The sequence below is a fragment of the Athene cunicularia genome, assembly GCF_003259725.1.
Source record: "Athene cunicularia isolate RWA chromosome 11 unlocalized genomic scaffold, athCun1 chr11_part2, whole genome shotgun sequence".
Taxonomy (NCBI): Eukaryota; Metazoa; Chordata; class Aves; order Strigiformes; family Strigidae; genus Athene; species Athene cunicularia.
Genome location: NW_020799114.1, coordinates 2,539,402 through 2,565,404, shown reverse-complemented (window position 1 = coordinate 2,565,404; position 26,003 = coordinate 2,539,402). Strand labels below are relative to the sequence as shown.

Below are 26,003 nucleotides of genomic sequence, written 5' to 3'. Positions count from 1 at the left end.
AAAAAAAAAAAAAAAAAAAAAAGGCAAAACCTCAGAAATGAAACCTGCAGTTACTGCTCTAGCTACTCTCCGTAGGCACCATCTTGTACGTGCCCTAGAAAAAGGAAATCATGCAGTATCTCTTCCCATACGCTTTCTGCATTAAGTCATTACATTCTTCGATACAGAGACACTTATTGGTTGGTAGAGGATTAGTTTAACTGAGCCACAAGTCAGGATTTCTTGGCACAACGAATACCAGCATGAGACCGGCCAACGCTAAGTCCCTCCAGACTCGAGATATATCTATTCAAGGCGTCTGGAAGGGATACGGATCTTGAGCAGTTCTATAGGGGAAGGAGCCGGGTTTACGCGGGGAAGAATCGGGAGGCCGTCTTCTCACATGACACTAGTTTCAATGACAACTGAAAACATACACAAAGTTTTTCCAGCCATCAGAATGCTGCCAAAAAGACTGGTGAGAGGAGAGTATTTCAAAATATATTACATAATGGAGGAATTTCCTCTCTGCAGAGCTGTTACACAAAAAGTAAGGGGAAAAAAGAAATTAAAAAAAAAAAAAAAAGAAAAGCAGAAAACTGAAGCCTGTGGGGTTTTTTTAAAGTTTGTGATAAATGACTTTATTTTTTTAGATTCATGAGAAATTTCAGCGAATGTAGGAGAAATTTCTCTTTCTTTCCAGTTTTGTAATAACCCCACATTTGTAACGACTTACGTTTTGCTAAGTTGTTATCATTTTCGGTACGTATAAAAACAGTAACGTGAACTGCAAACGCAGGAAACAATCGCTTTGTGAAGTGAAGCTGAAAACACTAAACTGCTCTCTTGACCTTCTATTCCCAAGTTACGAAACAAAACATTTAATAGTTGGGTTTCTAACCCAGCAAAAAGCAATTTATTAAGCTCAGCTAAACTATGCTCTTTCAGTTACAAACCGTTAAGTAAAAATACTGCTAAAAGTCGTTTCTGCTATTTATAGAAAAACTTATAATAGGAGAAGATATTTCACAAGATACTAATACGCAACCGGAGTCCAGACAACTGCATACTTTATGCAGATTTTTAAAATCCCTTGAAAAAATCCTGTCTAATATTGATGACATTTGGAACAATCATGGGATTCAGAATCGAGTCATGCAGAGGTTAACGCTGTCAACATCACAGGAAGATGCTGAACTGATGCTCTGTCTTGGGTGGTAGTCTTAAAGAATAACTTGTTGGTAAAAGTTGTCGAGAATTGAAATTCTACTGTCCGTTTTCTTTCGGGTTCTCCTTTTTGCACCAACTGTTTGGCTCTGCTGCCTCATTAAGCAAACCAAAGACATTTTCTGGGCTTTGCATTTTGAATTTTGGAATAAGTCGTCCAACTAGATGGAAGAAAAGCAGTTTGTCATTCTTTCTCGCCAGCACCCTGAATCCACTATTAACACAAGGTTTCACAGAATGAAGTCATCCCTCCACAGAAATTGCGAGCAGCGACTGAACCTCCAAAAGCTGCGTAGAAACAGGGGGGGAAGCCACTTCTCCTAGCAGCTTGTGGCTAACCACTCTCATTCCAAAGAAACTATTCTCACTTCCAGTTTGAATTAGTCTGGCTTCAATTTTCAGACAACAGTTCCTGTTATGCCTTCTTCTGCTAGATTAACACTCCCTTCACCGTAAAAAATATTTTCTTCCCTTTGAAAAGGCTTTTTTATGATACTGAAAGTCACCTTTCAGTCAAGTTCTTTAAGTCTCTCACTACATGGCATTTTCCTCAAGCCTTGAATAATTTCCATAGCTATTTTTTGTACTCTTTAACACCCCTTTTAAAACCAGTAACGCCTGAACCATATGCCACAGTCTCACACTCCCCTCAGTGCTGAATGCAAAGATAAATGACCATCCCACCTCTTTTTCCCTATGTGCAGCAGAGCCCTAAGAGTCTAAATTCTCATTTGTCCAGATTAAGACTTAAATTCTTTCTAGCTTCTGCATTCCAGCACACAGATAAACACTCTGTAACTCTTGTATGATATTTTCCTCTAGATAGATACTTGGACACAACTTCCTGCATTCGAGTGAATTTTTTGTTTGCCTGTGTCCCACTTACCAGACAATCTCTGCATCATCCACAACTGTTCAACAGCCATTTATGACTACTGCCAAATCCATTGATTAAAAAATATGAGTACCATCTATATCCCAGAGGAGTTCCACTCAAATAATTTCTGGGATCTAACAATAAAGTTGAGAATTTCTTTAACTCAAGTATTATCCTCCCTTCCTTCACAGTTAAAAAAACCCAAACAAACCCACAAACAAAAAAACCAAACCAAAACTTACCTCAAAGGAATATTCAACGTTTCTTTCATTCTTCTTGTGTGCCAGTCCCTTTAATTCCACTTTTTCAACACTCACTATGAAAAAGCAAAGAGATAAAAACAATGAGGAGGATATTCTTGAATGCGTGCAGAAGTGATGACTCTTCAGTAGTGCCAGGACTTGCTTTGAGAGCATCCAACGACTTACGGGGGTGCTTCAGGTGCACAGCTCGGGCCGGCCTGGCCTGGCAGACAGAAGGTTGGTACCACTGCCCAGTGGCACTTCCAGTCCTAGCCTCAGCAGGGCTTCGTTTCAACCAGTATCCAAACAATTCACTAAACGCAAAGTTCTTTATTTCCTCATGGCCTCATCAAACCACTCATCGGTGTAAGAACAGCACGCTACACAAACACGCGTGGCTTTATCTCAGTAACGTGAAGCAGCCAACAACCACCCACCCGAAGGAAAAGCGGCGCACAGAGAAATGAAGACGGGCAAACGTTTCCATGTTTTCAGGGGCTGATTTTGCAGGGAGTTTAGTGTGTTTTTACTATAGTGTTGACACCACAGTTCCTCCTTGACTCCAGTTCCGTGGAAAATTTCAGCCTCAATTACTGCAATTTGAGTAAGTTGTAAGTAAAAACAGGATCTTGCTGTGGAAAGGGTTGAATAACAGTACAGGTCACTGCTTCCATCTCTACATATGATACGCAGCCTTTAAAGACACAATCTTACGCATCAGATATTTGATACGCTAAATTCTTGGAGACTCTCATTTCCCAATCCACACAGATCAGAAATTCCACCACGCTAAACTTTATGAAGATTATTTTACTGACTTTCTATTTCTCTTGCAAATCTCTCCTGCCTTTTGACTGCACACATGGGCATTCACAACGAGATTTTTTTTCTTGTAAAAGCCAATTTACATTGGCTTAAAAATTAAAAAGCAATTATACTAAAATAAAGTCACTAGAATTTTACTTCCAAGGGGCAGGTGCTTGAAGGGATGCACGCTGTGCATACTGTGTTTTCACTTTGTGGTTTTAACAATCAAAACCCAGAGCCCTACCATTTTGTTGCTGAGGAACCGCTGTTTACAAGATGTTTACCTGTTTTTGAGACTTTGTACACTAAGACTCAAACCGATGTTTAGCACATCTAACTTCCTCATAACATAACTGCGTGACGAAAGAGTTGCAGTGCAAAGTCACAGCGCCAGCATTACAACAGGCTGCCTATTTCATCAGCAGCCGCACGTCTCCCTTCTCCCCACGGCGAGCCAAAGCCACCCTATTGTCTGTCTGGAGCTTGATTTTCCTCTGCCTTAAAACAATCATGACCTGAAGTCTTTATTGTGGCCATTTAACATGTTCTGTTGTGTCCTGCTCACTTAATGTTACAACTTCAGTCTTGGCTCTTTTAAAGACCTCTTCTTTGAGTCTTATTTTTTTTGCAGTTGAAATTTTTAGAACTGGCAAGTTTTAAATAGATCTACAGGCGTTCATGTCTCTCTTTACAATACAGAATTAACACTCCTTTTATGATCATTTCAATCATTCCTTCTCCAGGTTAATTCTCAACATAGATCCTTGTGCTTCTGAATAACGTCAATTCACTCCTTACTACGTTCTCCTGCATACGATGCTTTTTGTAGACTTGCTCCTTGAAAAGTTTTCAGTGGATTCCTGTCACGCCTCTGAAATGATTTTACAGTGCTACCGTGCTGTTACACTGCATGCTGAGCACCACAGGAATAAATCTTCTGCATGCCAGATATCGATGAGCTATCTAGACAGCACGTAGTAGCATGAAGATTTAAACATGCGCACGGTTCAGAGGTCTTCTTGCCATTTTAAGAAAAAAAATCTACCTTGGTACGCTTCTTTAACAGAATTTAGGGCAACCTTAACTGTGATCACAGTTGAAAAACACTGAATATTGATTAGAATTATATGTACTTCAGAATTAGAAAGAGCTTGTAAAGCAGATATCGAGAGGGGGTATCGCCCTACTGTTGGTGAAACAGCTGAAGGACGAGCAAATTAACTTGGAGAAATCCTAGTGTCAACTGCTGCAACATCTGTTTTTGGAGTAGGACAAAGAAAGCCAGAAAGACATAGCAAGTGTTATTTCACATTTGTTGTTTATAGCAAATCCAGTATCACTTTACTGAAAGTGTTCTTATCACTGGTATTGCTACAGTATTCAAATACTATCTCTTCTACCTATTCCATTATTCCTCTACAGTAAATTCAAGCAAAGTAGGATTACCTATCAACATAAAATAAAGCTATTTCCATTTTACTATGTGGGTTAATAACAAACTTCAAATTGCCCCGTGGATTCTGTTGTGCTGACAGTTACGTGACCTTTTCATGCTAAAGTTCTGCTCTGAACTTGTTCAGTTAATATAATCTGCTGCAGTGAATTTATCCTCGGGAAAATGATTGCAATTAGCCAAGTGAACCATCAGGTAGGTATTTCTGCGCTCTCTGCAGTGATCCTAAACTGAATCTTGTAAGACTGTGTCTGTTCTAGAGCATGAAATAAGAGTTCACTGTGCAGCAGCAATATGCTTCTAGGGAAAACTGACTGGATAATTTCTAATATTATACAAAGTACTCCACTAATTTTCTCCCCACTAGCTAACACAGTGAAAACTATCTGTCCAAAAAAAAATTCCAGAGTCCTTGATTAATTTGTCAAGTTGTATGTTTTTTGTTTATGTGGCTTCTCACATATTCTTTGTATTATTTAACTTACGGTTGGTTTTATTTAAAAAAGCCTTCCTAAACCTACCATGAAACTTAAATTTACTCAGAGCAATCAATCATACAAAATTCAGAAAGAAAAAGGTGCCACCTACCAAGTAGGAGTGCGTGGATATTAAATTTGCTGTCTAACAAATTATGAAGTAAAAAAAGGTGTTGTTTTTTTGGTGTTTTTTTTTTTTTTTACTGTACTTACTCTCAAAAGCATGGGAAATTGCTCAAAGACGTGACTCTATCCAATATCACTATAAATGATTCCATGACCAGAAACCCCTTTGTACAGAATTAAGGACACATGATACTGTTGTCTTTTCAGGGTGCTGAATTCAGCAAAACTCAAGCTTCTCAACTCAGGGGATTTAAAAAAAAAAAACCAAAAAGTTTCTAATTCAAGAGGTAGCCAGAGCAAGTATATTTTGCACTAATTTAAATCTGAGTTTTAGGTCTGGAACTAATCAATAGGAACTCATCCAGAGTTAACGCTCACCACGTTAGGCTTTGTTGGTGTGCATGGGGCAGGATCGGAGCAGAGCAGCCTGGCAGGGTATCAGCCACCACACAGGATCTCAGATGTACCTTTTCTGTCTGCTCCTCTCCCCCAGCACTTCCCTGGAAAATGATCCCCAAAAAGTGTGTGTGCACACATGCCTCCCTCAGTGCTAGGCTTTCTGAGCTGCACGGGCCCAGGGGCACGGAAGATTTTTCCTCGTGGAGATTTATCCATAATTATCTGAGGAATTAAGGCAGATAAGCAAAACAGCCGGATGAGATCACAAATGAAGTAAGTAAAGGAATATAAAGGAGGTTGGTAGGACTTCAGCGCTGCAGGAGAGGCTGCAGCACCCTCTGTTACAAGGGTCGTGTGGCACCATTCAGAAAAGGGCAGAGTACTGGGACCTATCTGCACAGCCCTAAGTGTGCACTGACAGTTACTAGGAATCAGATTTTTCAACAGCTGAACCTTTAGTCTTTTGCTGAACTCCACTTTGAAAGGGCAGCAGAAAGTACAAAACCATCCTCATTCACTCCCAGCGATCAAGTTTCCTAAGGTGGTTTGCCGTTCTTTATCGCTACTTTATTTGCTGCTTTCTTTTAAACACAAAAGAGAAGCACTCTTCATGTAGTTTTCAATCGTACGTTGAATTTTATCAAGTATGGAAGCTTGCATTTGAAATACTGCAGCACAGAGGCAGGGTCATCTTTCCTCCTTTCCAAACAGGGCTTCCCCCATCCCTGCCACTGCTCCAAGATGCCCAGGTAAAACAAATCCAGTGAGTTCAAAAACGTTTTATTCAGTTCTGTTTTCCCTTTCTAGCCAGGGACTTTTACCCATTTGGCTGATCTGTCACTGATCAGTTGAGTGTTTCTGTGAAGGCACCGACAACTCCTTCCCTCTCCTCACGATCAGGAATTAAACCCTCTGGCTTTCTCAGTGCCAGCCACTGCTCAACCTCTCCCTCTGAAAGAGCAGGATCTTGGACCTCCTCCTCCCAAAATGTTAGCAGCTTCAGAAAGTGAAAGACCAAAGCAAACACTTTAGAATTAGCCACTCCTGGCAGGTCAAGGTCAGGGTAAAACACGGAGTGGTTGTGGGCATGAGCAGAAAACACATCATTTTTGGAAACCACCTTAATATCCCATTGTAGAGGTTGTGGGTTTTTGTTTTTTTTTCTAACTCCCTTTTTTCAGCTTCTTCATCAAGTCGCTGTTAACCAGTAAAAGGACTAGACAGATCATACTGAGAATTGTATTCTTCCTGAAAAAGTAAAAAAAAAAAAATAAAAATCAAGATAATCACAAGTGTTGAGTGAAGGGTAGTCCTTTCACATAATATCCAATATTTCAGCACTAACACCAGCACTCCAGAATTAAATGGAAAACACCTTCCACCTTTCACCAGTTTTACTATGCATATCAGTATAAATTGTACCAGTATGTTTTTCCTATGATTTCATGAATAGCTTTACACAGCGGGTTTGTTTTTGTTGGTTTTGTTTTGTTTTGTTTTGTTTTTTAGCAGTTTTCTTTACCAAAAGAAAGCATACCTGAAAGCAGAGCTTTTTTTTGTATGACCCTAGATAAAAACCACAGATAAGACTGCAAGCCAGGAGCAGGTCACGAGAGCTGAGCAACTGGGTTAAAGTGAATGACATTGAAACGATCAGGAAGAATTTACCACACAGTCAGAAAGAGAAATTTCTACTCCATACCTAGCTAGTTGGTTTCTTTATTAAATCACTGCATGTAGGTCCAGTTTGTGTGGCATGTAGCATGGAATTACTGTCCTCCAGCATTCAGGTGATAAAAAAATTTAAGTGTCATAAACCTGGGTTGAACCTGTACTTGACAAAAAAGCAGAAATGCTACAATTCTTAAGCAGGAGAAAATCATAAGTAAAACCCTTTAGTTTGTGTTATAGGAGGCCAAGTATATAATCCTAGTTGATGCTTCTGGATTTAAAGATTTATTAATTTTCACTCATGGAAACAAGCATTCAAACATAAATACAGCAACTGAATTTTTGCTGAAAAGGACTACCTAACAAAAGGGAACTAATAAAATACTTTCCCCATCCTTGTTTACACAGAAGTGGTAACTGAAAACGCAACAGCAAGACTTTCACATGCCAGCTCCTCTTGTTTTTCTAAAACAAATACTTCAAAAGCAGCATTACTCAATGTCCATTAGACATTGGAAGGTAATCCCAAAGGACTGCACAAAAACTGGAAACAAAAACCCACAAAGTCTCCCCACTCAACCCTCAAACCCACCAGCATTTCTTTTCCCATACATACAGGCAAGACAGGGGGGGAAACAGAAGAAACGGTTTAATTGCTAGTTTCAAAGCCTATTTATGGTAACAAAGAACATGAAAGGACAAAGTTTGGGGTGTTGTTTTGTTGTTTTTTGGTTTAAAAAAAAAAAAACAACAAAAAACCCCCAAAACAAAAGGTCAACTGATCAACTGAATTGAAGCTGAGAAACTGCTTACAAGTATCAGCTCAAGAGGGACTTTTTTTTGCCTGTTTTTCAGAAAGCGAGAAGCTTTCTGATCTTTTTAAAGCTCTTCATCCACACTATGATGGAGAATGAGAAACACCCCTAAGACACTCTTCTTACCAGCAAATAGATTGATCCTCTTCCGCCACACACCTACAAGATCAAGTTTTCTCATCAATTAAATTTATTTTATTCCCCAAGCCTCCTACTTCTCAAAACTTTAATTATTAATTAACTGGAATACTGGAGGCCTGAAGAAAACCTGCAGAATCAAATCTTAGGTTTTCAAAGCACATGAAGAAATGGTTGGCCAGAGTCTGTAACATGAGCAGATTAGTGAGAATTTATATCTAAATAACTCAGCACCGATCAGCACCTTTCAGGTTGCTGAGAACTAGGTGTTAATGATATGTCCCCAGACCTCAGATCACCTCAGCCTCGTGTTTATTTACTAAAACACCTTTCAACAAGTCAGAGAGCTACAATATTAGCTTGTAATAGTTTTGTCGTTAAACCAAAAAAGAACTGGCACTGTTGGTCTCTCCCTGAGACTTCTTCAGAGGAAGATTTCACTGGAAGTGTCCCCAGAGCCCCACTTTGAACTTTCAAACTTGGACCTAACAGCTTCTGAATCACTAGATACTAAGAGGACAACACTGAAACCATGCAACTTGAACTCTGCTCTACTCAACAACCAGCAAAAGCACGCCTTGGACTGTCCCATGACACATTAACTCGGACACAAACTATTCATTTTAAGAGATACCTGATCTGCATCAAAATACTGATGGGCCAGAGTCCAAATAATGGAGTAACGAGATGCTCTCTGGTACGTAATGCTCATACTTACAGAAACTGTGCTTCTGGGGAGGGAAAGAACAGGAAAAGGCATGACACATATTCTTAAAATGTAAGTGCATCAAATAATTAAACAGTATTAGAGGTAAATTTAACAAGTGACAAGCGTGTATCAATCAGCTATGAGCTTGTCTATCTACTACAGGGGAAAATCTGCTTCCACACAAGAGCATTAAGAACTGTGTTTAGAATATTTCCTTAAAAGTGAGGGAAAATGGGTAAGGAACTAAGTGCTGCTTTTTGAAAATGATCTTATTTCACTACCACTAGAAAAAATAAAAAAAGTCAAATATAGGAAAGGATGAAGCAATTCTCTGTACAGTTCACTACATTGAGTTGTCATGCAAGAATGACCTTTCCTTATTATATTAGTAGTGAAGAGAAATGACATCTCATTCTCAGCACTCTCCAGACACAGCAGGGTAATTTATTAAGACATTAACCTGTTTTCACGTAATACAGGGGTTATGGATTGTGAAAACATCCTGTGAAGAGGCATAATTGGGACACTTAAGTGATCCCCAAACCTTTATACAACTATAAAGCTGCTGCTGGCTAAGAAATATTTAAATTGAACCGTAAGATATATAGCATTTACCTCCCCCTTCCAAAAGGGGGCAGAAAAACTGTGGTTGATGTGAAAGCACAGTGACATCTTTGCTTATTATCTTAGGATATTCCATGAAATACCCAGGAAATCAGATTGTATTCTAGGGAGAAGACTACTACATTTACAGTATCTTTGAAACTTATCAATGACCACAAATCATTAAAACACTCTTGAAAAGAAGTCACGCATTCACTTGAGACTCCAAACAGAGCAGTCATTCTCTGATTACCAAATTCTTTAAATCAAGCATCCTGCAGGAACTAACCCTGCCTGGCGAGCACAAATTCAGGAGACAGGACTAATTACCATCACAGCTTTCATTTAGAAAAACAAAGGAGGGAAAATTTAGTAGAGGACAAAAAGGAGCCTCTAATTCTTGCCCGTTCCTGTGACTGAAGCTGATGAAGCAGAGTCTGTCATAGTACATGACCCAGGAACTCCTGGCTAGCAGTTACTGAGCACATCGTATCACTTGCTGCTCCCCGCATTTCCACTTTCTGGCCTTTACTTCTCTTAAGATTAACAGTTTGTGGTTCCTTAAAAGTCTAAAAGTCAATGCTAAGTTGATTATCTTCTCTTCATAAGGCAGATGGCTTTGTGGAGAAAACAGAACTCAAGTTTAAGGTATGTTGGACTTGTCAGGACCCGGTTCAGCCTCTTAACAGGGTCCGCTGTCTGGTTTTCTGCTGGTATTTCTGAAGACTGAAAGTAGAAGAGCAGACAGCAGCTTTCCCATAGTGTCTGCTTAAAAAGGAACCTACAGATAGGAAAAAACTCATAACCAAACAGTGCGGTTTTACTGGTTAGCAAGAAAGTCTTCTGGCCGGGTGCTGCCTCCAAAAAAACACACAGGAAGACATTGGAAATTAAAGCTTCATGAATATAATGAAAAATTTCTGTTAGCAGCAACATTAGCAGAAGAAATGCTCTTAGAACTATTATTTTCTTCAATAAGAAATAAGGGTTCTTCCAATTTAGAGAATATTTAAGATCAAAACCAACACAATACTTACAACACGAGTTGAAGCGACAAGTTAATTCTACTTTAATTTAAAAGACCGAAGACTACGAATTGCAATATTCCACAGGAAATAATTACAGAGCTTTTTTTAAAAAAAAATCAAGGACGTTAGCTTACTTTTGGCAGCATACAGGAAGCAATAATATGCTGGGATTGTATCGCTTGCCTCCAATCAAACTAATACTTTTTATGTTCCGGCTCTTTCCTCAGTTCAGCTTATTTAACTTGCCAACTAAGTGACCTTCTTATGTTTCTCCAAAAGAGACAGCTATTTTAAAAAGTCTGTGTATCTTAGCTTTTAAGGTTTTAATTGAATTCATGCACTGTTTTGAGTAATACTGAATGATACTGTCATCACTTTAGCCAACCACAAAAGCCGATCAACCTAAAGAATGGTTTCGCAACTTCGTTGGATTCAAAAGCTTAAATAAAACAAAAAAAGCTGTCTGTACTGAAGGCTGGAGTAGACTCCCATCTGGACACGAAAATGTAAAACCCAGAAGAATCAGACAACTGCTTTCAAAAATCAAGACAGAGCTTCAAACACTAATTTGAAGGTTTTTCTTACCGAGTACTTCAGGCCAAGAGTGCTAGCTCTTGCATTACTGCTGCTAAACCGCCTGCCATTGCCACCGAATAGACAACTGCCTTACAAGTTGCCTTTTTTCTTTTCTAATGCCAGAAAAAGCTTTTACAGAATAAATTATCCAGAAAGGGCTGCTGTATTGGACGTATTTGTGTAACAGCTCCACTGCCTTACTAAATCCGAGCACCAACACATGTCACTAAACAGGTGCTGTGCCTTGAAACATATACTTACCAAAGATATGCTGTTGAAATATATATAATAATGCTCTGGGCAGAAAGAGAGCTATGATACAGAGCCAAGAAAGGCTTCAAGAGTTTGACATTAGTTAAGGACAACGGAGCAACACGTAAAACATATTTCTTAATTCAGGTAGCTCTGATCAAGCGAAAAAAATGTATCTCTCTAATGTCAGGCAGAACACATCCAAAAAGGAATCTTTGACTATGCTTTTAATACCATGGAAACACTTGGGCATTTTCAAGCACGACTTTAGGTAAACACTTGCCACACTGAAGGCTTAAAGGCATCCTACAACAAATTCAGACGCCAGTCACAGCTTGAGATTAAGCATGTGCTCAGGTTTTGTCGCTTGGGGGCTGGGGGACTGCTTGGTTTTTTTTTTGAAGGACTTCAGAATTTAATTTGTAAAATATATATACTGCCTAATTCCCCAAGCTGCCTAATTCTACATGTAACTGCAGCTAATTAACTATTTTCATACAACTGAGAAAAGCATGTGTAAGTCATGAATGCAGCTGTGTACTTCGTTTGCTTAGAAATTATGACTCCTAATGACTCATCTTCCTTCTCCGATTTAACTGGAGTAGGCTCCTCGGAGGAACACCCAGCTTATTTTGAAAAAGTGCTCCTGCAAAAGTGACCGTAAACCCAAACGCCCAGTTTGAAGGCAGCTTCAGTAACCACTAACATACGTTCTGGTATAGGCAATTAAAATAAGCAGGCCATCTCTAATTACACAGCCCATGCTAGTAAAAATATCTCCGCAATCAAGAGATGTTCAACTTTGTATATAAATAATTTTACTTACTGGGTAAGTAACATGCAGTTGTATATTTAGTCTAGTTTTATCTCATCAAGCAATTATTTTATTTACTGTTCTTAGACCACTTTTGAACAAAATATTGGCTTTGTTTCTTATTTTTAAGAGAAGGTTATCTCATCCTAGAGAAGTCTTATGATTCCCTAGAAAGATTTTCTCTGGCACGTAATTCACTGAACCCCCACAAACCCAAGCCGGATGATCTGTTCTAGTCTGAATGCTATATTCACCTACAAAACTAAAAATGCAAAGTCAGTTTTCCATGGAAAACACTCTTGGTAGTGCAGGCCCTTTCCTTAATGACAGTTTTTGTGCTAAAGTGTACCAAACCCCAGAAAAGCCAGGCTTCGCTAAATCCCAATCACCAGAGGAAGCAAACCCAATTCAGCTGAAGCCTTTGAAGTTTGTAGGTCTGCATGGAACAGACACATACCCTGAGCTGAGCTTAAACCTCACCGATGCACCCTGAAAGGAAACCAGATGGGGAAAACATGACACATTCAGGTAGTCACCACAGCTGGGAATCGGAGCTGCCGTTTGCTTTGAAATTTTGAGCGATGTCCTAAATACAGCTGGAGAAATCGAGTCTCCCACCAGCACACCAGACCCAGCACTGAAATAATGCACGATGCCACCTCTGAGTGCAGTTTAACTAACAAACCAACCACCTTTTTCAGAGGGATGAGGAAAATGGGAACTGAGTTAAAGGATGCCTATTACCCATTAGTTTTCCTTCATGGCACAAGATTTTATTCATTTAAGTCTTCTAGGTCCTGTTTAGATAATTATAATCTGCTGTTAGTCTTCATTTAAAAGACCCAGTCCCCACTGCATAAAAACAATTACAGTTGTAAGCAATCACAATTGCATCCGATGAGGATTTGCCCAGCAATGCCTTAAGCTTCAAAGTCACCAAGTCAGGCCCTGAACATACATGTGTGTCTAGACTGATTTTTTTTATATATATATATAATATATATATATATAAAAAATAAAAATGTATGTTTATATTTTTTTTTTTCTACAGCACAGCCAAACACAGATTGTGGGCTGCAGCTTGTAACCATATATCGGCACCGATGGACCCCTGTCAGTGCGATTATAGCACAGCAGCTGCTCAGCCAGCATGCCCTGGCTTGAAGGGCAATCTGGTGATAAAACACCAGAGCGCTGAGATCAGATGGCCGGCTGCTCCAACCTTGGCCGAAGGATTTCTTTCAGCTACCTAAAGGAGTTGAGAGTTTCCAACTCCGAAGCAAAAAAAAATACAGCAGAAATGTGCATTTCAAACTCAAAGGCACATGAAGGCATGCAGCTAGTCTTATGTGAAAGGCAGCTACTCCAGGCCAGCGGAGTTTAGCGCTCACATAAATAAGCACGTGCTGTTTTCTGCATTTTTTGAGAACAGTATCAGCATCTTGAAACTCATGACTAAGGCTGCAATAACAAGGCAAGTATGAGCAGCAAGGACAAAGTAATTTTATACCACCTTCAGTTTTTTTTTTCTTCCCTAAAGAATTATAACATTAAAATCTTGTTAACAATGAAAAAAAAAATATATCCTGTTAGCATACGATGTAAAAAACAGCAGACTAAGGGACTAATCTAGACTAGGCAAAACCTTGAGTACATACAGTCTTGCCAAGAGCCACAAATGCATTCAAGTGCTTAGTCCAGTGGGAAACAAATATCCCTCTGCACAACCACTTGTGTGAGGTTCTCCTTTTGTTAGCAATTACGTCCTCGTACATTTTCAGGTCTCTGGTCTCAGGCTTTAATATTCTTGTTCCCTTTTATACTTTTGTATAAATCATTGTTCCTTCATTCTGGGCCCCAGACAACATCTGACCAGTAATTCAGAGACAGAAAAAAGTTCTAATTTGGCATTTAAGCGTATTTTGAGACGCCACACAACTATTAGACAACTGTTTCTGTAACACATCCATGAAGCAAATACAACAGGAAAGAGAAGACCAAAGCAGATTTTATTAGTATTTGCCAAGGCTGTGAGAATGCCCAGGAACTGAAGTAAAAAGAACAGAAACAAAACCAAACCCCATCCACTAAAAACCTCCAAGTCTTGACACTCTGAATCCCTACACTTGCCACTAGATTGTTCAGCATGCAGCACAGAATGAACCAAAACACATTTCTAGCGAAACTATCGAGTTTTAAGCCCTAGCTCCCCACCATCTTTTGCAATAACAGGATATCTAGCAAATCCCTCAACTATTTAATAGCAGGCACAGGAAGGAACACAAACTTCAAGCTCCCCAGCCACTAGTACTTACTTCACCCCTACTGTTTTTGCAGACCAAGTCCGCTTACTACGCTCTTCCACAGGACTGTTTACAAGAAAACAAAAATCTAAATGCTTTGCAAATACGGTGATCCAACCGCATCTCTGCTTGAACGATACGCATTGAATAATTCATCCACAGAAGTGGAAAGCACAATAGAGATAATCTTCTAAGACACTGTTGTGTTTTATGCCTTTTCCTTTCAGCTGTGTATATTAATGATGTAATTTTAGCAGGGCTACCCCTTGGAGTTACTGGTAAAAATAGCATTCGCACCATACACTGATGAAATGCATCCACTCCCGGCAGTGAAGTAATGCAGCAAGTCCACTGCTTTTTACCAGAGAGATGAAAGAACAAGTCAAAAAAAGCAAATGAAACATTAACCTTTTAGTTTAGCATTTCTGTGCACCTGAGAAATAAAATTTAATTTAATCAAACCCATTGTTTTGCATAATTACAGCCTATGACTTTCCAGCGTAAAAGAGCAAGAGAAAATGAAATTAGAAATTAAATCTGACAAAGCACCTCAACAATGCCAAAGCTGACTATCTGGCTCCTCCTCCACTTGTGTGGCACACTAAGAGATACACCATATGGATCAGAGCCACGATTCCTCTATTCCAGAAACACATCTGACTGCACTAGCATCAAATGCTTAACTACAAGATATTCTACTATAGAGAGGTCCAGGACAGTATGACCCCTTAAAGTTCTCCCAATTTCCACTATCTGCAATCCCCAAATGAGATTTTATTCTCAATTTACTTCTTAGCATCAGCCCACGAACAACGCTACATGCTTTCATTACCCATACAGCTGTCAAATCTCTTAATCCGGGTCTCAATATCTGCCTTGGCTCTGGCATTTTTCAACAGATGCAGTTTATGAAAACTACATTAAGCCCGCATTAAACAGCAGAATCCATCTTTTTTTAAACAACCCCGAATAAAATTTAACTCTTCTCATCTTCATTCTGTCTTCATTTTGATTCTATTTTTAATGAACCTGTGTTACTAGCACCATTTTCTTGTTTGGATATTAGCAAAAGGAGATAGAAGGCGCATATAATTTAAGAAATAATATCTAACTATTTAAGCAAAGCAAAGGGGAGGAACTTGCTTCTGTTGTCTAAAGAACCTTTCTGACCACCACTTAGAAAAATCCTAAACATTTTGACATAAACCTGAGGTTTATTTTCTCAGAGGTGTACGAACATTAAGCCAGCTCTGATGTGAGGCAAGGACTACCCTATAACTTGATGTGTACGTCAACAAGGCTCTACAAAAAATCACAAGCGAGGCCGTATCTAGAATACAAGAACCAGTAGCTCTTGCACAGTGATCCTCAAAGGACACAAGGCACCAATTCCTTCTGAGTTTGAATCTGCAGTCTCAAAAAAAAAAAAAATATTAAAAAAAATCACCCACTGTCTTCCAAGCTGTGAAACAAGGCTGGCATCAGCTGGTAGTCAAAGTGCAAGAGAGCACTGTTTGAAAACCACAAGCAATTTCTTCTCCTCTAACTTCAAGTCCTGCAGCAGTTAGACTCATGGGTTACCATTTGTAAAAGGTCGCTCTCACTAGCGTAAGTATTATTACATTTGTTGTTTCTTCTTTGCAGTCCATCTGTTCCCTTGTGCCAGATACTGAGTGTGAGAAATCATGAGCACTTCCATGGAAATAAAGTGGTGTGATTTACTAAATAAGGTCACTTCCAGATTAGAAAGAAGGGAACCAAAGTAAAGAAATATTTGCTGTAGTAGAGGGGGGAAGCAAAGAAAATTGCTGGCAAAGTAAACAACTTCTTTTGTGACATGTTCTCATCCTTCCTCTCCGCCTACCTCCTCATTTTCAAACCAGACCAATATGAGATGTCAGCGCTCAGTACTAAGGATAATGCATCTCCTCCTGTGACTTACTGCCCTACTTGAAACCAGAATTTAATGTTTCCAGTTCTCAGTATCACCACTTTCTCTAGTGTTATCACAAGCCCTGAAATGTCTGGTATCTTTTCCCTACTGTAGTCTGATTTTTTTTTTGAAATTGCCAGCCTTCCCTGTCTGCAGAGAAGAGCCCCAATGCAAGAATCCTAATGCTGACATCAAAAGTCAAGAGAGAAACCCAAGATTTACTTTAAGTTGTCATGAATTTTCAGATCTGGACCCCAAAAACCTGTGAGGGATGACAACATTTCTAACTCGTAAAAGCGCCAGCTACCTCTTGATAAAATTGTTGTACTTTAAGTCTATTACCCTCAGGGGGCCACCTTTTGGAGAAAAGAATTTATCTAAATGTAAAGGTATATGAAATGAAAAATGTGCTTTGCAAAATGAGGGATTTAACAATAAACTGATACCAGCTAATAACTAACCAGCTATAAAAGCTTCGTAAGCATCCATACACAAGAAAATTGCCATTTAGTCATTATTATGCTTGTGACAATATGTAAAAAAAAAAAAAAAAAAAAAAGGAAAAAAAAAAAAAAGGGCAAGGACATTATGGTCTTTTAGGAATCCATATGAATCACTCCTATTTTCTTCTTTAAAGTGGGGTGTTTTTTTTGTCCAGTTTAGTTTAGGGAAAATGTAAGCCTACATAGGATAAGCAAACCATTTATTTTAAATTCTTGTATGCCTCTGTTTAACATGGCAGTGAAACGGGTTATTTCAAAACAGACATTTCCAGATGTTAAAGAGTGTTAAATTCTACAGAGAGGCAATGAACAGCTGAGCATTTCTGAACATTTCACACATCCCTTAATCTACAAGCAGACGACACCGAAATGTCCAGTCCTAGGGAGCTACTTGCCATCAGGTTGCAGCAGGAATTGCAGGAGACAAGAATCGGCAGCTAATGTTCACCTTCATTTCTTCTTGAGGTCCTGCATGTTTTCTATGCTTCAGTACTTTTAAAGTTCAAATTTCCTCTCCTCCCACTCCCTGCCTTTATAAAGGATTTGCAGTATAAATGCAAGTTTAAACATTAGTTCCACCAAGATGTATACAGGTGAAGTTTTCACAACTCATTCTATTCTGACTCTGGTACATTTTTTTTTTTTTGCATTAAGCCATTACCTAAAGATTTGAGAAAAACTAGTTTTGCTCATTTAATGCAATTTTAATTAAAAGCTCAAGTTGCTTATGTTGTTTCATTACTGGCAGGAGGTCATGCTATTGCTTCCATAGCTGTTGAGGTAATGGCTATTAATTTCATCTGCATTACCAACTAATGTGCCATAGCAGGCACTTTCAGGACTTCACAGACATGAACTGGCAATATAAGAGAGTCCTTCTAGGAAAGTACATGCTTAAGTGTTGCCTCCTGGGCTTCTGAAGAGCCATAGAAAAAAGAAAATAATATTAAATATGAGTTTATCATCTCACATTAGATATTGACAACTAGACGGTCATTATCCAAGATCAGGAATCTGCCTGAGGAATGCATTACGGTGAGGAAAACTCCCTGCCATGGCTGGATTTGCCAGCATACTATTGTTAGAATTTTTATTTTTCAGAGTAGCTTGATTCTAATTCATTATAAACAGAAGTATCATCCAACTCCCACTGAAGCCAAACTGAACAGGCTTCAGAGCACTCAAAAATCAAGTGCTGCACTGACAAACCTTACTTTAGCAGAAAGCTGGTCATTTTCTGATGTTTAATAAGAAGATTATATTGCCCAGTGCACATTCAGAACAAGTCTTTATGTAACATAAGAATAGATAAAAGCAAGATGAATTAGTAGGGAGCAAAACTGGACGATCTTCAAGGTCTTTTCCAACCTAGACGATGCTGTGAGAATGAAGCCTTGATTTCCCATGGACCTATGCTGTATGTCTCCTCTCTTCTGCAGGCTCCAGCTCCATATCCCCTACCACAGACCTGTAACAATCCTACTCTCCAGATCTACCACGTCTACCTTAAATTCTTCCACATTTTCCACATATTCCCTAAACATACACACGTAACTAGCTACCTTCCTTCCCCAGGCACACTTACCATCGCAAGACACCTGCCTCTCTTGCACACCCATTTATTTCTGCAGGATGCCAGTTCAGTCTTGCATCCCCTGCAGCGATGTGCTCTTGAACTGCCAGCTGGGCAACAATCAGCACGTGTTGCCTCTAGTCCAGAAAAAAACAAACACAATGAGTGGCTGGGCAGACAAAGCAGGATAAGAGCTGAACTGTTCTTACCTCTCCTCTTGATGGAAGCGTGAATGAGTCTCTTCTACCCAGACACTACTGTAAATAAAAACTCCAAATACCTCTGTCAAATCTGAATGAACTTCATCAACAGGCTCCACAATTAATAAGGTAGGGACTGACAGCTGCCCGAGCAGAGCGATTCCACCACCTTTATTAAGGAAAAACAAGCAAGAAGCTCGAACTAGACTAAAGAAAGCGAGCCACTCAGATAATGCCTTTATGTATCTGCTTGATATAAGCATTATTTTACTTGACTATGTGAACAAGGCATATGGTATATACACCGCTCATAGGAAACGCACATTAGAGAGTCTCCTGTCATGAACTCCCACAAGAGCCATGGGTCAGTAAAGACAGCATGACTCTCCACTGAAGCCAACTCACTGCAGCTCCTGGCCGAGGGGTAGACCTTTTAGTCCTCACGTAAAGTGCCTGTGAACCAAAGGGCTGCTCTCGTGAAGGAATCTCAGCCACGAATCACAAACTTCAGCAAGAAGCACCTTTATTCCGTGCCCAAAAAGGTTGTGACAATTACTGCACAAGTAGGCAGATCCGAAGCCTACTCGTCATTGTTGGGAGTCCCCGTGCTGCTCTGCCCTCTTCTCTCCCTTCACATCTTGTCACAGCAAGCCCAGTTCTCACCCAACAAGTCTTGTCATGTGGAAAGGGAGGTAACAAGGATGACAAAGAAATATTGGCTCCAACCTCTAGAGAGTACAAAAGTTAACTTATTAACTTATTAAACAGTTAACAGCAAAAATTTGCCAGAGTCCAAGTGCAGCCCCAGGACTGTGGAACTCCCAGCTCTGACACTGCCCAAGGGTGAGCTGCTTAACCTGGCCCCTGGCTTTGGGGACAGAAAATAGTCTTCTATGCCTGCCTATGTAAGCACAGAGCACAGCTGCACAACCAGTAAAAACCTGAGAAGAAATGCAATGTTTTTGAGTTTGGTGCTTTTTTTTTTTTTTTAAACTAAATAAAAACCCTCATGAGTATTGCCTTTATTGGAAAGTTAAACCTCCAACCTTAACTGAACTCCAACTACTGAAGCCCAAGCCGGGCGATTTATGCAACATACAGGCTTCAAGAAATTTCTTCATGTACAATAATCTTTTAGTACAGGGGAAAATATGCAACATCAAAACATTTTTTTTTTAAGTACACTAATCCTTGGATTTGATTGCTAGAATTAACTCTAAATACTTGATACTCAAAACAACTAGTATATTAGAGACAGCCAGGAATGTAATGCCTTGTGTGTGATCTAACAACCTAACACTGCTGAAGTTTAGAAGTAGAGTTCTACTTCAGAGATAAAATGAACAAAGACATATACAAACAGCTGAAAAATTATATACAGTTGGCAGAGGGAGATTTTTCCTGAAGGATTATCATAGCCTAAATATTTCTTTAAGCCCTACCCTAACAGTAGTTGACCCAATATTGTTTGAGATGATGTATTTACTTAAAAATAGAATAATCCAGCTACATAACTGATGCAGAACAAGGCACTATAAATTCTGGACACTGAACCAAAAGGATTTCAGAGCTTTTTTTTTCCTCCCCCTATATTTTCTCCCTGCCTTCACCAGGCTGAACAACTGGTACCAAACATTTCAGAAAGAAAAGACTGTTGGCTGCCATTAACTAAGAGAGCTCCTGCAGTCTATTTTTTTGTGGAAAAAAGGATGAGTCAAGGAAGTGGGAGACAAAAAAAGGTGCGAGACCATACAAATACATTTTGCCAAGGAAAACAAATTGGGTAGCAAAAAAAGTCGTTAGAAGTTCTGGGTAACTCGCACCACACACTTTTGCTGACAATTGTAAAGAAACAATTTAGATACCAAAGCTTGCTGCACATAGCAATCAGCTTAACCTACCTGCAACTCATATCCTACATGAGATCAACAGGATTACTGCAAATAAGGATATATTTCACATCCTAATATTAATACAAACTTAAATCAACACATTAGTGGATGCATTTTCTCTAGAGTTTGTTATTCCTCGTACCCACAGACAGCAGCTCCTCTTTGTCCAGTAAGTCACGTGCCATTCCATGTATTTATTCTAGCCTGGGACACTGCTGAGGCTTTGCAGGACCCTGTATGTGGACTAACAGCAATACCTTCAATTAGGCAAGAAGTTCTACTGTGCTCAGCAGGAGTACTAAATGGAGTACAGACTGTAGAATAAAGCCTACTGCACCCATTTTACATCTAAAAGCTTTACTCCTCTCTGTCCGCAGAAAGCAGTTTGTGCCTATCATTAGAGGCATGTGTTGCAAGAATTGTGATTCAGCTTCACTATATAAGGATCATATTTCAACAGTTGCTTCATTTGAAATGAGACTGGCTCAGAGACAATTTTGAGGTTTTGTGTGGCAACAGCGGAAAGGCAAGATAAATATACAGGAAACGTAAGAATAGGGAATTTTTTGTCACTTCACAGAAAATGAGACTTTTTCAGTCAAGGAAACCATCTCCTAGACTGCTTTATGGAGGGTAACAGTGGTTAAGTGCCACCTGCAACGCCTCATAGCAGTAATGAGCATCTTATAAACACCAACACAGAACTTCCACTGCAGAAAATCTAACACAGAGGCTGTGACAAATCAAAATTTTACTCAGTATTATGAGAAATTACAGTACGAAGACTGCACAGTCTTCGTACTGTAATGTTTTGCAACTTACATTGCCTTTATTATAAAGATTCTTTTGTTCCGCACTTCAACATCTGGTCTAATGTACTTTATTCCACTGTGCTTTTTGGAAAATATGCTGTGGTCAGTGACCATGTTTAATACATTGCTAAAATATGTCACATGTGCAGAGGAGTACTTGCCTAGAGTGCTACTCACCTAATGGCCAAATGGTTCTGCTTGGAACCTTACTGTAAGAGTAATTAATAACATCTCTGGTGTACAGGAAATTCCTATTGCTTTTTTTTTTTTTTTTTAAAAAAAATACAAAATAAGCTGAATTTTTCATTCAGCTTTGATAACCGTAACTACTCTCTTTTAGGAATTGCCACACAAGGTCAGAACAACTCTGCATCTATAGGCTTGTTACAAATCAGCTCTGCAAAAGGAACTTCCCGTGGGTCGGAGAGCTGCTCCTGGACTTTGGTATAACAACTGAAATTTCCCTGAGTTACCAGCCCAGGATTGCCTGCAGAACAAAAGTTGCTAGTGAATATACTATTTTTAACCAGTGACCTTCTTTAATCACCTGGGTCACTGGCTACTGAAAAAAAAGGTTCTGAGGTGGCTCCCCAGAAAACGCAGGGTAAAAAATCCTAAATTTAAGACAACCAGCCTTGGTGGCTTTATCGGAATCTCCAAGTTTGCTGACTTTGTTGGCATCGTGCTGGGAAACACAAACCTGCCAATAGAAAGGACCATCACCATGCTGCTGCACTGTTGCTAAAGTACATGCCTGTCAGGCACGAATTTGCAAGCATGAAATCTCATCTTTGAAACTGGAATCAACATTTCTGACACTGACACCTCCTGCAGTAGCAGAATTCTCGTCCTACTGAGGAAGAAAGCCTCGGGCAACACAAGGGAAGACAGTGTGGCACTCAATTCACCCCATATGCAAAAGAAAAGGTCCAACCTTCACTTGAATTTGATTGTTTTGTTTGGGTCAGCGTTAAAACCATAGTTAAAACCTGACTACATGCTAGAAACAGTGGAAAAAGACTGATCTAGCAAAACATCCTTCTTGGAATTTCACTTACACGTAACACAAGAATCTATCTGTATTTGCCTCCATTCTCCTTGACCAGTGAGATCTGTCAATACCTTAAAACCTGTAAATAAGCCTGTCTGCAGCTTACAAGCATAACAACAACAGCCAGTCCCTGAGAACATGGAAAGCCTCCACTTCCCAAGTTACCTCCAGTTAAAATAACTTCCACATCTGCAAAAACAAGTTTGAACAATCCCATGTCACCAATCAAAAAAATACAAGTAAAAAAAGCACAATCTATACTGCATGTAACAGCCATTAAAGACTTCAGGAGAGGTTCACATCCTTCTATGTTAATACCCAGCCGTGTTTTTCTAAACTTGTATAGGCCAAATCTTTGAACTTTATTTTTATTTTACAAAAGAAAAGTCCAGATAGAGCCCTGATACCTAAAATGCTAATGTCAACAGGTACAGGATTCTCGTGTCACAACTCTTTATGGAAACGTCCACCTGGTTTGCCCTGCTTCAGCACTGATACACGCAGAAGGGAGAAGGGGCTTTGGCTAAAACTAAAGCCTAGAAAAAGTGGTGAATTTTGCTAAGTAACAGTATGATTGCCCCAGCTGGTCACCACTCCCAACACCCTGAGTGTTAGAGCATGGATCCAGTAACCCAAACCTGAACACTGTGCCCACGGTTAGCTGGGCCTCTGAGATAAAAACAAGATGTTTATGGGCTTCTCAGACTCATTTTACAAATTCGTTTCCCAAGGCAGCAATATTCTGAGCAGATAGGATGGTGGAATTATTTGAAAGTTATGTATTTGACAAGTCTCTACATGTATGAAAGTTTCCAGCTAACCACTTAATGCAAATGCATACAGGCTTCTGCCACAGTCTGTTAAAAGAGTATTCAGCAATATACCACTCTTCTCCTCTCTCCCCCATGTAGAAACTTGAAATAGTTTATGTTAAAAGCGAGTTTCTACATGTGAATTAGGGAAAACACAGCCACCAATAGCTTCAGGTCCAAGCCTACTACAAACCCATCCACTGTTCAGCTATATACAGAGCATGTCACGTTACGGACATTTCTACAAATCAGAATTAAAACCATTCACTGGACGAATAGAAACTGTCTCTAATCCATCTGAGCACAATGGATGCTGCACCTTTTGCGAGCTTTCTCATTTTTCTTTTGTTTCAGCTACAGCCTTGTTAACCGAGACACTTGCAGCTTCAGCATTTTGCCAAAAGAGGAATGACAAACTTAGGCAGCTCACTATTTCTGACCAGAAGTGAGAAGAAATCCTGTCCTCTCAAGCTGTCTGAAGCAAGACTCACTAGAAAATTCCAACACAAGAATTACACAACTGGTCAAGCAACCTGTCCATCCCCATACTCTCACGACTGAATTTCATGTGCTCTAAGGTTCAAAAGTTAGTGGGTTCTGCTAGGTTAAAAGATGCGTCTGTTTGCTACAGGAATTAGAAATCTGTAAGCGAGCAAGGGTGGCTCCAGGCTGGCAAATAATCTTCAGTTGTACTCCAACCGTAAGAGGCAGAACTCTCTTACCAGACAGATCATCATATATCAAGGAGATCTCAACATAATCTTTGCTGCTGGTGAACCAAAAAGCAGATTATCAGCAAGAAAATTGTATTTGTTCCACAACTCCTTTCACCAACTACCACTAAGATGATCGATAAATTAAAAAGCTACATTCCCTGAAAACTAAGCAGGTATTCTATAAAACAGATCAGAGGAAAACCTAATTAATTTTCACAGTGTACCATGACTAATCTTGGCATATATAGTACTGGAATAGCAATCACTGAGTACAAATGAAAACAGTGTTGAACCCTGTCCTATTTTTAATCAGATGAAAGCCACAAACCTAGCCATGCTTTTGCTTAGTGTTGCATTTTCTTCTACTCTGATAGCTTTTACAGCTGGAGAAATAGCTACTTACAGCACTATTCTGCTGTAAAAAATTACTGCTACTTACAGCTACTGGGATTACACTTGAGTATGTCGCAGAAAAGGAGGTCCAGTGGAGGCAAAGCTAAGAACATTTCCTTGGGATGTTTAACCTTTTCCAATCAGTATCAGTTCCTCTGAGTGAAGATTTGCTCTGAAATATCACCATTTACGTGGTATTAAACTATACTTGCAAGGGTATGCAGGAAGCCAATGGCAGAGAAAGAGACAGAATTCTGAAGAGCAATTCCAAATAAAAAAAATAATTATATGGTCTGTGACAGTAATTTTAATGATACTTGAAGGCAATATACCAGGGCTGCTAATGTGATGGTGTATTTCCCCTGCATTAGTCATGCCATACAGAGCTATTTTTATTAATACCACAAAGAGTTCACAAAAACTGTTCTACACAAACAGCAGCTCACAGTTCAAAGACTTCCCTCACTTAATAGTGCTTTTTGTATGCGTTAAACAAAAATACCTTTACTCACGTTTTAACCTAGACATTTTAGCATTTGTAATCATAGCCTGGAGTGTGGAAAGGGAATGCATACTTATTAACTCAAATTTGCTAAGCCCGGTTTTTAGCTAGGTCAGCATGCAATACGGCACTACAAAAAATAAGACTTATTTTGCAACAACATTCAGGGTGCACACGTGTGCTGAGAAAGGTGCAAGCTCTCTCTTCTATCCTCCACTCCTCTTCCCTCAGCTTCTCACTTACACATTCTTGTGAACCAAGAGAAAGGTGGAAGGGGAATCCTAACTGCTGTTTTAAATACCTTCTCTCCTCCCCAGTAAAGCATCACTCATCACCATATGCTTCATCCAAGAAATAACCTGCTACTACGTGGATGAGAGAGAGTGGCAGAGATATTCACTCCTTGAGAACAGAGTATTTCACGAGAGCTAAGCTGGTATTTCAACTCATAAGGAACTTTCTTGCTTATTTCCCAACAGAATAATAAGCAGACTTGTCTCTCGCTGGCCATTTTTCACTGATACACTAACACTTCCCACAAAAATCCTTCTTCGACTTCCTTTGCTCAACCCAACCCAGAAGTAAAGAAGCAAAATTCCAGTCTCCAATCACAACTAAAATAACACTAATCGCCATCAAGAGATAGGAGTTTGTTCCTCCACTGGAAGTACGCACGCAGAAAAGGACACACCTTTGGAGTGTTTCCCCGAAGGCCTCTTGGGTAATGACTCCTCAATGGAATGTGTTGATGTATGTAGGACATTTTCCAAACTGTTACTGACGCTGTTGATGGGGGTCTCGGACCTTGGAGTGACCTGGAAAGAAAAACCACAAAAATCCAATAAAATAAACTGAGGGAATGCGCAAACATCACACCTTCCTCCGGAGCGAGCAGAACCCACTCTGAAGGCAGTTAGGAGACATTTACTTCTTTTAAAACCAAAGGGTGTTACTACTGATATTCCCCAAGTAACAGTTCAGGGAAGTTGTTTTAGTCAGCAGCTATTCACAAATCTAGATTATCTTGGCTAATCTATAAAGCTACTTAAAGTATAATTCTTTTTTAAACAATAGTCACACAGCAGTCAATTGTAGAGATATTGCAAGACCCTTAACCTCTC

General features: G+C 39.5%; 1 protein-coding gene across 1 annotated transcript in view; it reads right to left on the bottom strand.

The window, feature by feature from the left end:
- Nucleotides 1–26,003, bottom strand: part of ZCCHC14 (zinc finger CCHC-type containing 14) — a 54,706-nt gene that overhangs the window by 14,974 nt on the left and 13,729 nt on the right. The window contains exons 2-3 of the mRNA XM_026857026.1: nucleotides 25,574–25,697; nucleotides 2,326–2,399 (exon numbers count right to left, since the gene is read on the bottom strand). Of these exons, the coding sequence (XP_026712827.1) occupies nucleotides 2,326–2,399; nucleotides 25,574–25,697 (198 nt within the window). The remainder of the gene's footprint in view (nucleotides 1–2,325; nucleotides 2,400–25,573; nucleotides 25,698–26,003) is intronic.